General features: G+C 39.3%; 2 protein-coding genes across 4 annotated transcripts in view; both read right to left on the reverse strand.

Moving 5' to 3' along the window:
• dhx37 (DEAH (Asp-Glu-Ala-His) box polypeptide 37) overlaps positions 1–8,236 on the reverse strand; it is a 33,049-nt gene extending 24,813 nt beyond the window's left edge. The window contains exons 1-14 of one of the 2 annotated variants that reach the window (XM_053624882.1): positions 8,117–8,236; positions 7,677–7,796; positions 6,656–6,822; positions 6,417–6,529; positions 5,934–6,309; positions 2,807–2,955; positions 2,574–2,666; positions 2,174–2,270; positions 1,974–2,087; positions 1,562–1,663; positions 1,286–1,400; positions 550–651; positions 396–454; positions 184–316 (exon numbers count right to left, since the gene is read on the reverse strand). In XM_053624882.1, coding sequence (XP_053480857.1) covers positions 184–316; positions 396–454; positions 550–651; positions 1,286–1,400; positions 1,562–1,663; positions 1,974–2,087; positions 2,174–2,270; positions 2,574–2,666; positions 2,807–2,955; positions 5,934–6,309; positions 6,417–6,529; positions 6,656–6,822; positions 7,677–7,782 — 1,726 coding nt within the window. In that variant the 5' untranslated portion in view covers positions 7,783–7,796; positions 8,117–8,236. Of the gene's footprint in view, positions 1–183; positions 317–395; positions 458–549; positions 652–1,285; positions 1,401–1,561; positions 1,664–1,973; positions 2,088–2,173; positions 2,271–2,573; positions 2,667–2,806; positions 2,956–5,933; positions 6,310–6,416; positions 6,530–6,655; positions 6,823–7,676; positions 7,797–8,116 lie in introns of both variants that reach the window. The other variant, XM_053624881.1, reaches the window with a different exon arrangement.
• A 1,371-nt stretch (positions 8,237–9,607) lies between these two features.
• Positions 9,608–13,282, reverse strand: gp1bb (glycoprotein Ib platelet subunit beta). Of its 2 annotated transcripts, XM_053624892.1 has the most exons (4): positions 12,959–13,282; positions 11,936–12,052; positions 11,490–11,841; positions 9,608–11,137 (listed from the first exon to the last, which is right to left on the reverse strand). In XM_053624892.1, coding segments are annotated over exons 2-4 (597 nt in total). In that variant the 5' UTR covers positions 11,937–12,052; positions 12,959–13,282; the 3' UTR covers positions 9,608–10,893. The 2 variants fall into 2 exon arrangements, with proteins under 2 accessions (XP_053480867.1, XP_053480868.1); XM_053624893.1 differs by lacking the exon at positions 11,936–12,052.
• Positions 13,283–13,319: the final 37 nt, after the last annotated feature.

The raw sequence follows: 13,319 nt of genomic DNA on the forward strand, positions 1-13,319 counted from the left end.
TATCGCTGACTACCTTTTTGCGTTAGTCCACCTTCTTCTACACACTTTTCTTAGTCATTTATCTGAAAAATGTTGATATTGAATGTTGAACGATGATTTCTAGTACAAAGCAGAAGGCACTGTTGGAAAACTTTTCCTCCCACAATTCAGTATTTTTCAAGTCCTGTATTCGCAAAATCTGACCAGTGTCATCTGGTTGATCGCCTAGATCCAGATCTGAGCCCTCGTCGTCATCATCAATGCCAGCCTGGCGATCTTCATCCCCTTCATCCACGGGTAGGGCAGAGTAGTTGTCCAGATCGATGCGAGGAAGAGACTGGAAGAGAAAAAGAGAAGCTGGTGAGTCACATGGCAGAGATCACAAAAGACCTGACAAATATGGAAACAATCCATACCACTGATTTTTTCAGTTTCTGCTTCTTAAATTTTCTCAGCTCTTCTGATGTGTCCTCTGCTGCTGTACCAACAAAGATAGCACGGGTTTTTGTTAGATTTGTGTGTGTGTGTTTGTTTGTGCACAGGCGTGCATTCGTGTGTGTGAATGTCTACCAGTATGCTGTATGTTGTTGGGTCTATAAGGAAAAGCCTTCCTCAGTCTCCTGCACACATAATGCACCTCTGCTTGGCCGGTCAGAAACACCAGGATACCACCTACAGCGAAACACAGGGCCATGTGTGATGTGATGCATTGTGATGTCTACTTGTACTTGGGCATGGGCTTAAAGCACACACTCATTTCTGACAAAAACACACATTTCCATCTTCTACTAGCAAGTATGTAATTTGGACCGTTAGCTTCCCCTGTGTTTACATGACGCTGATGCAGCAACAGGAAGAAAAGCTGTTCTTTAACAGATTCATTCAACTAAGGTGAGTAAGGGACAAATATGTTCTGATGCAAAGATTCATACCAAAAACAATAAATAAAATACGCATTAAAAAACATCATCATTTTGATATTATACTAGTTTTTTTGTAAAATATTTGTGTATATATTTTATTGTTGTGAAGTACTTTACTACTTAATAATACATTAAACTACTAATATATTACCTAGAACTGAAAAGTTTTGTCTACACTTTTCTCTTAAAATTACACAGTGCTACACAGTGCATATCGGGATAAAAGCTCTCATAACCTAGAGGTCATTTAGAGGATGTTGGGGTGTCATAATAACAGATCACACAGTTCAAATATGCTGCATAAATTAATAAAACTACCAACACTATATGTGTTGGAAATATGCACCGGAATAACAAGTACTGTGTGTGTGTGCGTGTCTGACCTGGCGGCAACATGCGGTGAATCTTGCATGTCTTGCGAAAGGCCTCTGCAACATAATCCTCCATCGGTGTGCGCTTGTTGAAGTGAACCGTGACTGGGAACTGACGAGCTTCCACCTGCGCACACACACACACACACACATTTTGTTTAAAAACTTCAGATCTACTGAATCACAAATAAAATGAAAGCATATGTGCATTCTTCAGATATGCAAAGAGTACTGAAACCGAAGTGCTAAGAACAGGAGAGAAGGTGAAATAGTGGAAGTGGCTGATACCTTGATAACTGGTGGAGGAGTGCGAAACAATTTCTTGTTCTCAGTAAAGTCCTCCACTCGCAGTGTAGCGGACATGATCAGCAGTTTCATGGGCAAACCTTTCTGTAAGTTTAAAAACACATTACTGTAAACCAGGGTCTTCAAGCTTATCCACAAAGGGCCGGTGTGGCTGCAGGATTTCAATCCATCCAGGCAGGAGTCAGACCTGTTTCCACTTGTTTAATCAGTTCACCTAGAGATCCAATCAACTATCAAGTGTTAATCCTGTTTGAGTGGAATGAAAGCCAGCCATTTGCTGATAAGCCTGAGGAGCCCTGCTGTAAATAATGCTGGTTTTTCACACAAAAAAAAGCTTTCTCCCTAAAGTAAATGTGTGTGTATGTGTCTGTGAGAGAGAGAGAGAGAGAGATACCTTATTGCGGAGTGCCACAATTCGTGAGAGCAGGCCGATGAGGATATCAGTGTAGACACTGCGCTCGTGAGCCTCGTCAATTATGATCACACTGTATTTCTGCAACAGGAAGTCCTGGACATATGAAAACAAAACATTATTAGACAATTAGGCCATGAACAAAAGTCAGCAAATGTTTGTGTGCAGGCATGCATACACACCTTTTGAATTTCTTTCAGCAAGACACCATCCGTCATGAACTTAATCTTGGTGTCTTTTGTCACATTGCCTTCATATCTGATCTGATAAGACACCACCCTGATAACACATACGTCCAAACACACATTCTTAGTTTCGTTCTACTCCTGCAATTCAGACTATTACTAAAGTCTGCTAGTTTTCATCACTCAAAGGAAGAGGCCATTTGACTATGACTAGAGGAGGAGGTTATGAAAATGTTGCTACAACAATAGACATCTACACACATCTATAACCTATAGACTGCGACTAGGGTTTCAGGAACTTTTTTTTTTTTTTTTTTAAATGTCTTCAAAACCATCTGAGGCTCAGGCTGGTTAAATTCAGTTATTCAAAATTCCACAAATACATGCATTCACACACCCTGTGGAGAGGTTCATCTCATTGGCCACACGGTGAGACATGCTGACTGCCGCCACTCTTCTGGGCTCAGTCACACCGATCATACCACCAGCACTGAGAAAGAGAGAGAGACAGAGAGTGAGAGAGAGAGAGACTTGAATATATAACTGTGATAGGTAATGTGATAATATTCCTGCAGCCTTTACCTGTTTGTACATACATGTTTCTAAGTGTATTTGTGCTCGTGTGTGTACCTTGCATATCCAGCCTCATAGAGGAACTGGGGAACCTGTGTGGTTTTGCCACTACCAGTCTCTCCACACAACACCACACAATCATTCTCCTTCACTGCCTCCATGATCACCTGCTCTTCTGCCAACACTGGCAGCTTCAGCCGTGCCTCCTACAAGACACACAGAGAGAGAGAGTGAGAGAGAGAGAGAGAGAGAGAGAGAGAGAGAGAGAAAGAGAGAGCGAACAAAGCAAGGTTTAGAGACAGAATTAAAAATCATGCAGTTTGCCCTGAGCAGAAGCAATATTTTAAACTTTTCCATTCTTGCGTTCCAACCCCAACATAACAATCTTATAATTCAATTCAATGTACTTTATTGGCATGATTGTTTACGTACAATATTGCCAAAGCACCAATATAAATAAGAAAGGAGAATTTTAAAAAATAATAATAAAATACTATTAATATAAATTACTACTACTACTACTAATAATAATAGAATTATAGTAAAATAGCAATAATTACAAAAATAAGTAAATAAATAAAAATGAAAAATAAAAGTGGCTTACTCCGGTTAATAAAATGGGAAAAAAACGGTTAACTCGGTTCCTGTATGTAGGCCTAAAAGCAGGTTGAACTCTATTAGTGTTGATATTGATAAGGACATGTCCATACATGCACAAGCTATGGAGTTTTCCTGTTTGTGTTCTCGCATATAGCTTTGAAAGCGCATATAGCTTTGAAAGCGCATATAATTAGAAGTCAAAATGCAAGGTTATACACTGACAATAAGGCTACGAACTGGCCATTTAAAAATGCATCGACATGCTAGCTGCCTAACTGGAACTTCTCATTCTGGGATAGTGAACTATGTGTTTTCTCTCATTACTACAAACACAGCATGACAACAACAGGCTCGGTTATCAGTTGAATGCAACTTTAACATTATGTGGTTTAATGAAAACACTTAAAGTAAGCTTAATTTACCTGTCTTAATCCATGAACTAAAGCCATGTAACTTTGCAGCCTGTGCCACACAGTACATCCAAAATGATACACTGAATGAAACCACGGATGACGCGATTGAGACTAGTGGGGTCATTTCACTCCCCAGGCTGCAGGAATGTGGATCAGCGAGACCACAATAATTAATTCTGGTCATTTATATTAAGCAAATTATTCCTCAGGGCATGATTCATATCAATCTAATCTGTATTTCATGGTGAACAATGTGGTGATATCACATATACTAAAGCCACCTGGACACCTCCACTCAACTGAGTTCTTATCACACCATCAGGTCAGGGGTCTTGTGTTTACAGTCCAAAACAGCACCCTCAGGTGGAAACTCATTATGCTGAAAACTGCAAGGATATGTCCCATCTGATACCCTGGTCAATGAATGCACGTAGTTCAGGTAACCTCAAAGATGTTTAGGGGTAGAAACAGGGTAGACAAAATACAAAAAGAGGAGCTCTTCCAGGAGACTTATCGTCTGGTCTCAAGACAAGATCTTAAATGTGATCTCTCTCTTAATGCAAATCCATCTGCATCCTATGCTGGTGACACAGGTCCATTTATTCCACCCACTGTGCTTTTCCACTTACTCTTCCATTCTTATCTTCATATCTATCCTGTATAATAAACCTCTGTAATTGTGTTATCCTTAGAAGACTCGGAAGTTCTCTAACGCATAATTTGGACAATTAATTGTTGAAAATATTTAGGTTATAGTATGTTCGACATGTTTGAGAAGTAAACAGAAAAGTCCTATGCTTTAAAAGAAAAAGTATAAAGCTGGGTAGGTTGACCGTATAACTGAACGCTGAGATATTACACTTGCGACCCGGTTGTTGTTTGGAAACAGTTACATTAAGTTAACCTAGCAAGTTGGAGTCAGATTAACAGTTAACTAATATTAGAGTGAGATCATTCATTATAAATTAAAGTCAGGTATTTGAACAGAAATAAGATTAAGACACATTTAACTTTCAACTGTGCCAGTTTCCATCCTTGGATTTAGCAGAGCAGTGGATTAAATACTACATTTTTTAACTTAGTTCTACAGGGGTAAGAAATATATTTTAATCTGACATAGCAGTCAAGCATGATTACATTTACGGTTGTGTTTTTGCTCCTAGCAAAAGAGTTTTAACGTGTTTTTTGTTGCACAAATCGGTTTGGAGGCTCACAACAGTGGTATAAATAACTACAGCAGTGAAAGTTAACGTAATTAAGGCAGCAACATAATATATCAGCACTCGTCTTTTCTTTTTCCATGATGCTATTAACATATTTTCCTAGTTTGGTTATTTGTCCTTTACGGAACCATATGTGGTGCATTCTGCCTGTGCTATATAACTTGTACAAATAGAGACTGGTCTTTTAAATTTACAAGACTGGAGACTACTGGATGCTGTTGAGAATCCTTAACTAACCCGGCGGTACAGCCCATGAGTCTGATGACAATTACAAACTGTACATTTCTATTTAAATGCTCTACAGACCAGACAGTCGGAAGCTAGGGGGTGCTAAGCACTGCATTTCTGCTAATTATCAAATTAATTCGCTCATTTATTAATTAACAATCATATATACAATTCCATTTTCAATTCGTTTCTAAAGCACTTTTAACAATGGACGTTACCATGTAGTAGCTTTACAAAAAAATATATAGAAATCTATATCTATATACACAACGTGAGGAAGTAACCTTGCGAGGTACCAGACTCAAAAGGGAACCCATCATATTCTGGATTCCACTGGATAGTGTGATTGTGTTATTACTCATGCACAGCTGTACACACAGTGCTGCGTGTGTTAAAAGGATCTTGAGTACATACGAGCATCAGGATTTATTTTGCACTACATTAGAGTTTTAACTTTAAGTCTATACTATTAAAATGTAGTTAACTACTGTTCAATGGTTAGGACTTGAGTGTAAACTGTTTTAGCAAGTGCAGTTTTTAGGCTGTATAAGCAAAACCAAAAACTATTACACTATTACTAAAATATTGTCAGATGTTAACAGTTACTGGATTTTTTTTAACGTCTTAAAAATGGCACTAGTGAAAAACTTTTTCTTTTTGTTGAGCCCCTACCGTAAAGCAAGCCTGCAAATAGAAAGATTCAAAGCCGCTTTCCCCTACCTGGATCTCCGGCAGTCTGTCCACAGGAATGAACACAGCTGGCTGACAGTCGGTTTTCTTGTGCACAACCGTTTTTCCATCTTCTTTTTTCTCCTCCTTCTTTACTTCCACCACTGTTGTTTCTGCCTCCTGTTCCTCCTTTACTGCAGGCACTGCTTTTTCTGAAACCTCATCTCCTAAATCATCCTCCACCTCATCTCCCTCTTCCTCAGAAGAAGAGTCTGACATGCCGCTTGTCTCCTCCTCAGAAGAGTCTGGTTCTTCACTTTCATCCCCATCCTCATCATCCAATTTTCTCTTCCTCTTCCTGTTAGCGCCACTAAGACTGCTGATTTTGATCGCGGTTGAATCATCATCCACACCTTCAACGTTAACGCTTCACACACACGCACACATATATATTAAATTATATCTGAGACTATGTGTATCAACACAGAGCAATATTAATACAGATATAGGAATAGTTTGAGAACATGCACTTACTCTTTAGTTTGGTAAAGTTTATCTCCGATGCCCAGTTTGGAGGTTGTGTACAGCAGCTTCAGCTCAGATTCTGGCAGCTGAACTTCCGCCAATTTTTCCAAGATATCTGCTCGCTGCATGAAAATGTTATTTATATATCTATATATCAAGGCTACAGACATTTTTCTATTAAAGATAACTTGCATGGAAATACAGCTAATGTGTGAATTCACGCACGTTACCTCAAATATACAACTTACATGAGCTTTTTTCTCTTTTTGCTCCAGAACTTTCTGCAGATTCTTCCTCTGCTTTTTGGTCAAAGGTTTTTTCTTAGGGACAGGTTGCTCCACCTTCTTCTTCTTAGCTTTGGTGCCTGGGAGAACCAGTGTGTTACTCTCGTCCACTCCCTTCAGCATGGTGGATTCTGAAAGGGAAGAAAAAGTTCCACAATGGCAGCATGAAAACAACAAAAATATAAGAAAATGTGTAGCAAATAAGGACGTGAGTGGCACAGCTCCAGGGTTCTTGATTCAGTCCTGAGCTCAGTTTACTGTTTCATATGTTCGTCCAGTGTCTGCATGTGTTTTCTCCAGCATTTTCCTCCAAAAAAAAAGTAAGTAGGTGGACTGCCTATGCTTAAATGCCACTATGTGTGAATGTGCGTGTGTGTGCATTCGTGTGTGAATGTGTGCGTGTGTGCATTCGTGTGTGAATGTGTGCATGATGGTGCCCTGTGACGTCCAGGGTGTATTCCTGCCTCATGCCCAGTGTTCCCAGGATAGGCTCTGGATCCACCATGACCCTGAACAGGATAATCTAAGGATGTCTTGATCCAATACTCACTGTTAGTATTTGAAATGCTGAATCAGTAATATTTCCCATCTATCGATCCAATACAGTAAAATATTTTAGCTTGTAGAGGGTGTGTAGAGGGTCAGCTTGGTTACTGTGCGGGTCAGGGCAGTATCAGGTGTTGCCCAATAAACAAAGCTCTGATACCGATACTGGTATTGAATCAAACACGGAAAATTGGAGATCCCAAGTACGATATCTCAATACATTAAGAGAAGCAGTTACAAATCGTGTGAAAATCTGTTAACTAAATATTTTGCCACACTTTTTATAACAGGCTACACATTGATGTATATGATTCAGTTTAGTATAGATGTATGTGGTCAGCTAGTGCATTGCATGAACACACTGCTACGAATTAGCAGGTAAGTATGAGGTTTATAGTTATGTATACGAAAAGCAGAAAAGGGCTGATGAGATCTTTACTGTCTAACTCCAGCAGCACTTCACTCTTCATGTCTTCAGCAGGTTTGGGAGCTGCTGGGTTTTGCTCTCTTGCCTTCCAGTTGTGTTTCTTTCTCAGCCTCCCCATGCCTGCAAGTTCCACTGGAAAAGGCAAGAAAAAAATTCAAAAGAAAAGGGATCAAAATGCAACAGATTCTAGCTTTATTTGTCTGTAACGTTAAATAGTCGGCGTTGCTATAATCTCTTTAATAAAGAGTGTGTGTGTATGTATATGTTACACACACATTTATATATATATATATATATATATATATATATATATATATATATATATATATATACACACACACACACACACACACACAACTTGATAATTCGTCAGTTTACTGTATCAGGTATGAAGCCAGTGTTTACATATAACGGACACTTTAAAAAAAATTAAAATAAAAAAATGAACTTACAGTAAACAGAATGTACCTCCTGCTTTTACAATACTTTGTTTCTTATTACGATATTCACATTTACACGAGAGCTCACGTGTGCCTCAACAGGAACACTGTGCAACTCCTTAAAGCGACCGTCCAGTTTACACACTCGATCAAAACGTTCCGCTTCGCCTTTCTACCCAGGGAGAACGCCTTGTGAGTACTAACAATTTTTAGACAGTAATCTAGTGAAAAAGTTTTTGATTTTCTGTCATTAATACAGTATTTAAAGCAAGACTCTAGGTCTTTCTGGAATTCCCCAAGGAAAAATGTATATAGCTTTCTAATGGGACTCACGACCCGCCATTTTTTTTTTTTTTACCAGGTTGTCGTGACAAAACATTGAACATTGTCCCTGCCCGAACTGGTAAGCTGTGGGCACGCACGTCAACTGCGTCGCCATCTTGGACAGGGCAACTTCTCCATCTCAAAATCTGTCAGTCGTAGGTTAAGATTCTTTTTAAAATCCTAGCACACAGTGCACAGCATTTGGCTGTATTAATAGGTGACACCTCACAAGGGAGATCAAGGAAACACTTTTTTTTTTTCCAGGTGTAGGGTCTGACAAAAGGGGTGTTTCTATTGTATAATGATAATGATAGTCTTTATTGATCACATATACATTACAGCACAGTGAAATTCTTTTCTTCGCATACCCCAGCATGTCAGGAAGCTGGGGTCAGCGCAAGCTTAAGGGCTTTGCTCAAGGGCCAACAGTGGCAGCTTGGCCCCCAACCTTACAATCAGTAACCCAGAGCCTTAACCGCCAAGCCACCACTGCCCCCTAAAGTTTGAGATGCTGATCAGGCACTCGACTGTTCCTGCATCAAGGAGTTTATACACCACCCAATAAGCTATTACAAGTAAATGTGTGTGTTCTTACCTGTGAAAACAGATCAGAAGCAGAAAGAGTATTGTATGTAAAGTATGCTCAAAGTTATACAAATCCAATATTTCAAAATGCTGCTTTAAAAACCTGATAATTTTCCTCAAAATTTGACAAAAGTGTAGTAACCTAAATATGTCAGAAATACACAGAGATTAAAATCCTGTTTTTGTGCCAATAAATGTAAGCAGTTACAGAACGGACTCATTAGCATTGCTCTAATTCTTCATCAAATAACCCCAGACAAAAACCAAACTATTAAAATATTTCTAAACCGATGATGTAACTTTGACAAAAGACTCAGATTAAAACACAGATTTATAGATTTATGACGAGCAAAGATACCTTTGAATCTCTGAGGTCTGAATTTAACTTCACTAAAGCTATAGACATTCGAGTAGACAAACAGCCAGAGTTCCTCACACTTAAACAGGTAAGCATGGCACTCGGCTTGATCCTGTGCAGGCTTGTGATCACTGAGGATCAATTGAGGTTATGAATTAGGGGAAAAATAAAAACAGATTTTTTTAAAAACCAGTGTCAGGTGTGGAAAGTTAAAACACAAACAAGAGTGGTACAGTAAAAGAGCCAAATAACAAAGTGATTTTATTGAAGGGAAAAAAATTACTTTTTAGGAGCTTCCTTTAGAAATATATTTCATGAAAAACATTCAGTACAAATGCTGTGTGAATGCAATCACTGCATATGAGGTGAATAATTGTTTTAACCAATATCTAAAGTTTGACTGGCATGAATCTATCAAATGCTATTTCATATTCCATAACTAGTAAAGTAAAGTAAAGCAGGATGTAATGAGTGCCTCTTTCAAGTGTCTCACTGGGCCATTTCATTACTGTTTTCAACACGCTGTCATCAACTTCCCCTCATCATTATCTATAGTGTATGCAGGGCTGTTTCTGATCATTTGAGGCCACTGCTCTTCCCACGCCTGAAATCTCCAGAAATTTGGTCACACTGAGTTGGCAGCCAATGAAAGCTGTATTACTCGGATTGTACCAGAGCCAACACCATATTAACTTCATACTTAGCAAATAATGCCCAATAGGGCTTTTAGAAACTCCTAAACAAATTTCGCTAACGCTGCTTAAAATGGTTCTAGTCAGTTGGACATTTCTGATCATATGTCCTGGAGGGGGGGCAGGTTTTGTTTAGGCAAATATATTATTTAGCTAGCTATCATTCTCAAATGCTTTATTAGAATGATCTTCTCATAGTGGTGCTGTAACTTTGTTTATTGGTCTTGTATGGTTAGTGTGACTGTTCAGCTTCACAGAGAGTGGCACAATCAATTCACTAATGCAGAATACATTATCATCATATAAATATCAACATTTTATTTAAGCATGTACCTGTGAATATGAAAAGCAAACGTGTACAGATTATGCAACTGTGGCTGAAAATGTTAGTGGGAGGAGTTTCTCTTTAGTCACTTCTCTTTGGAGAATTTAGGTTCGGAGTAACCAGTATTACAGGTTGAAATTTGAAGCCTATTTTGATTGGTTGACGACTTTAACAACATTGTTGTAATAATATTTTAAGAACGAATGAACCCTGAAAAGCAGACAGGATGACTTTGACATGCACGGATCTTCCAAACATGAAAAATGAAATTCCTGTGACATCTCAGATTATGTTGCCTTAATCCCTCAGTCTTCTCCTGGGTCACGCAACAACCATATGCCTGAGCGGATAAAGGTTAAAAGAAGGATTAAAATAGTGACAAGATGTTGATGAGTGTAGTGAAATAAAGCCAGTGTGGTGTGAATAGAGATTCCTCAGCTTTGCACATGAGGAGCTTTTGTTGTTTAGTGAGACACACTCTTTGATTTGTGAGATGCTGTTAGTCTCAGCTGTGAAAGCTTTCTGCAGCTGCTCGCTGTGCATCAATGCTCAGCTGGCTGAAACGGCGGAGGAAGTAGACCACCACAGCAAGGAGGATTGCTTGCACCACTATAAAGATGAACAAGCTGATCTGTGAGGCCAAGGCCAGATCACACAGCCAATAATTACAGGAGTTAAGCACCTCCTCCTCAGATAGGTAGGCCACTAGTCTCCCCTGCAGGCTAGGAGGAGAATTGCAGCTCACATTTCTGGAAGAGGACAGAGAGAGAAACAAAATTAATAATTTAGAATTGAAGGAAAGTCAAAACACAAACAGCATCCTAACTTTATTTGTTTAGGTAGGACAACACAGTGCAAATACCGTGATAGCCTTTATGGACCTTTTACACTTACAATTAATCTAATTAGTTAGTAACTTGTAGCTTCAGAGAATCTGTCACTTTCTATATTTACAATTTATAGCTGAAGCATATTTTCATAAAATAACACACAAAACCAAATAAATAACTTGAACATCAACTAGTTGTCAGTTCAGGATATGATCAGGCTAAGTATGCTTTCTGTGAATTTGGATTTATTACAGCTGTTCATGCCACTTGCCTTTTCAAAGCATCATTGTTCTGTTTTATCAGCCATCCCCTCAGATAGAGCACGGCACAGTCACACTCCCACGGGTTCCCATGCAGCGTGACCAGTTGCAGCGCCTGCATGCCGTCCAGCAGTCCAGTGGGCAGCACCGTTAGGTGATTATTGTGGAGCCGAAGTTCAGTGGTGCTCACAGGGAAAGATGAAGGCAGCGTGTCAGTGGTGAGTCCACGACTGCTACAGTCCACCACGGCAGCTGTGCAGAAACAGCCTTGTGGGCATACCGCCTCAGCTTTACCAACATCAGCTCCCAGCACACAGACGAGAACCAGTAGGGAACATAACACCCACTTCATGCCAGCACACACTGCATGGGCGAGAGAGAAGAGAAAACTGAGTGGGGAAAGTGGCATATAATATTTTACACTGTAATATGCTTATGTTAGAGAGGTGATACTTACTGTATGACCAGTTTAGCCAAAAGATTTCACCATCTTCACTGATATGAGCACATTTTTGTTAATGGAACAATAAACTAATGAAGTAAGGTTCTCTGGGATAGTGCTTGTTCAGATATACTTGGAAAAGAGGAAAGACGCACAGCATGAGAAGCAAAGATAAAGAGCCGGAAGTAGGAGACAAGCAGGAGAACGGATGATGTAGCAAAAGTTTTTTTATGTTATTTCTTTTCGCCTTCACTCTGCCAAATTAATTGTGTAAATTTATTATGCAGCTAAGTATGATCAAGATTTTGGATAGCTATAGTGAGATGGAGATGAGACTCATCAGTTCAATACTGTATGTGAACACCAAATCATTAAAACTGAGAAGAGCACTTCTACATATTGTACAGATCACAACGGACAAAGTATTCAAATGTTTAAAGGACATAAAATGATTTCCCCACTGATGTTAGCGTGAGCAGTGAGTTAGTTAAAGAGACAATGATGACGCTCATGTTCTAATGCTGCGAAATGATGAGACGGACAATGATGTGGATGATTGACATAATCAGTGATAAATAATTTCCCGTTGTAAATTTGCAGTAACATTGTTTTTCCATGAGTAGACGAGATAATAAATGTAGTGGTAGGCGGTGCATCTTTCAGTGGAATTGGAACGAAATCTTTAAATGCAAACTTATTTTCACTTTTGTAGGTAACCAGATTTTAAAAGGCTAAAAACTTTTACTTCAGAGTGAGATATGTGCATTTCAGTTCAGGTCAACTATTTCTAGAAGAAAGTGTCAAAATAATACTACCCAGAAGGGTTTCCCCAAACTTCCACACATATGTTTTCAAATTCCTAACTGAAAAAATGAACCTAAATAGTAGTACAGCAGCTGATGACTGTAGCACGTTCAGCACTATTAGAGTAATTAATAAATGTTACAAATCCTTAATGGTGAAAAAACAAGGTTTTTTTTTAACTTAATATAGAACACACAGGTGTGAGAAGATGTGGAAACAAGGAGAGCTTCTTACCAGTATATAAATGCCTTCTCTGTGTAACAGGGGCGCAAGAGAGGGACAGTGTCTGCTCTTGCAATAACAGCAGTGTTCTAGTGACACGGCTGGGTCACACTGATAAAGTTGCCCACACACACACACACACACACACACACACACACACACACACACACACACACACACACACACACACACAGACACACACACACACACACACACACACACACACACACACACACACACACACACACACACACACACACTCATATTCACTCCACCCCCTGAGGAGTAGAACACAGGAAGTGGGACTCTAAAGAACTTCAGCATCCATACCGAACTACACTCACTGTTTTGGCACTGGAAGGTATCAGACATT

This window comes from Ictalurus furcatus, chromosome 5 (genome assembly GCF_023375685.1).
Source record: "Ictalurus furcatus strain D&B chromosome 5, Billie_1.0, whole genome shotgun sequence".
Classification (NCBI taxonomy): Eukaryota; Metazoa; Chordata; class Actinopteri; order Siluriformes; family Ictaluridae; genus Ictalurus; species Ictalurus furcatus.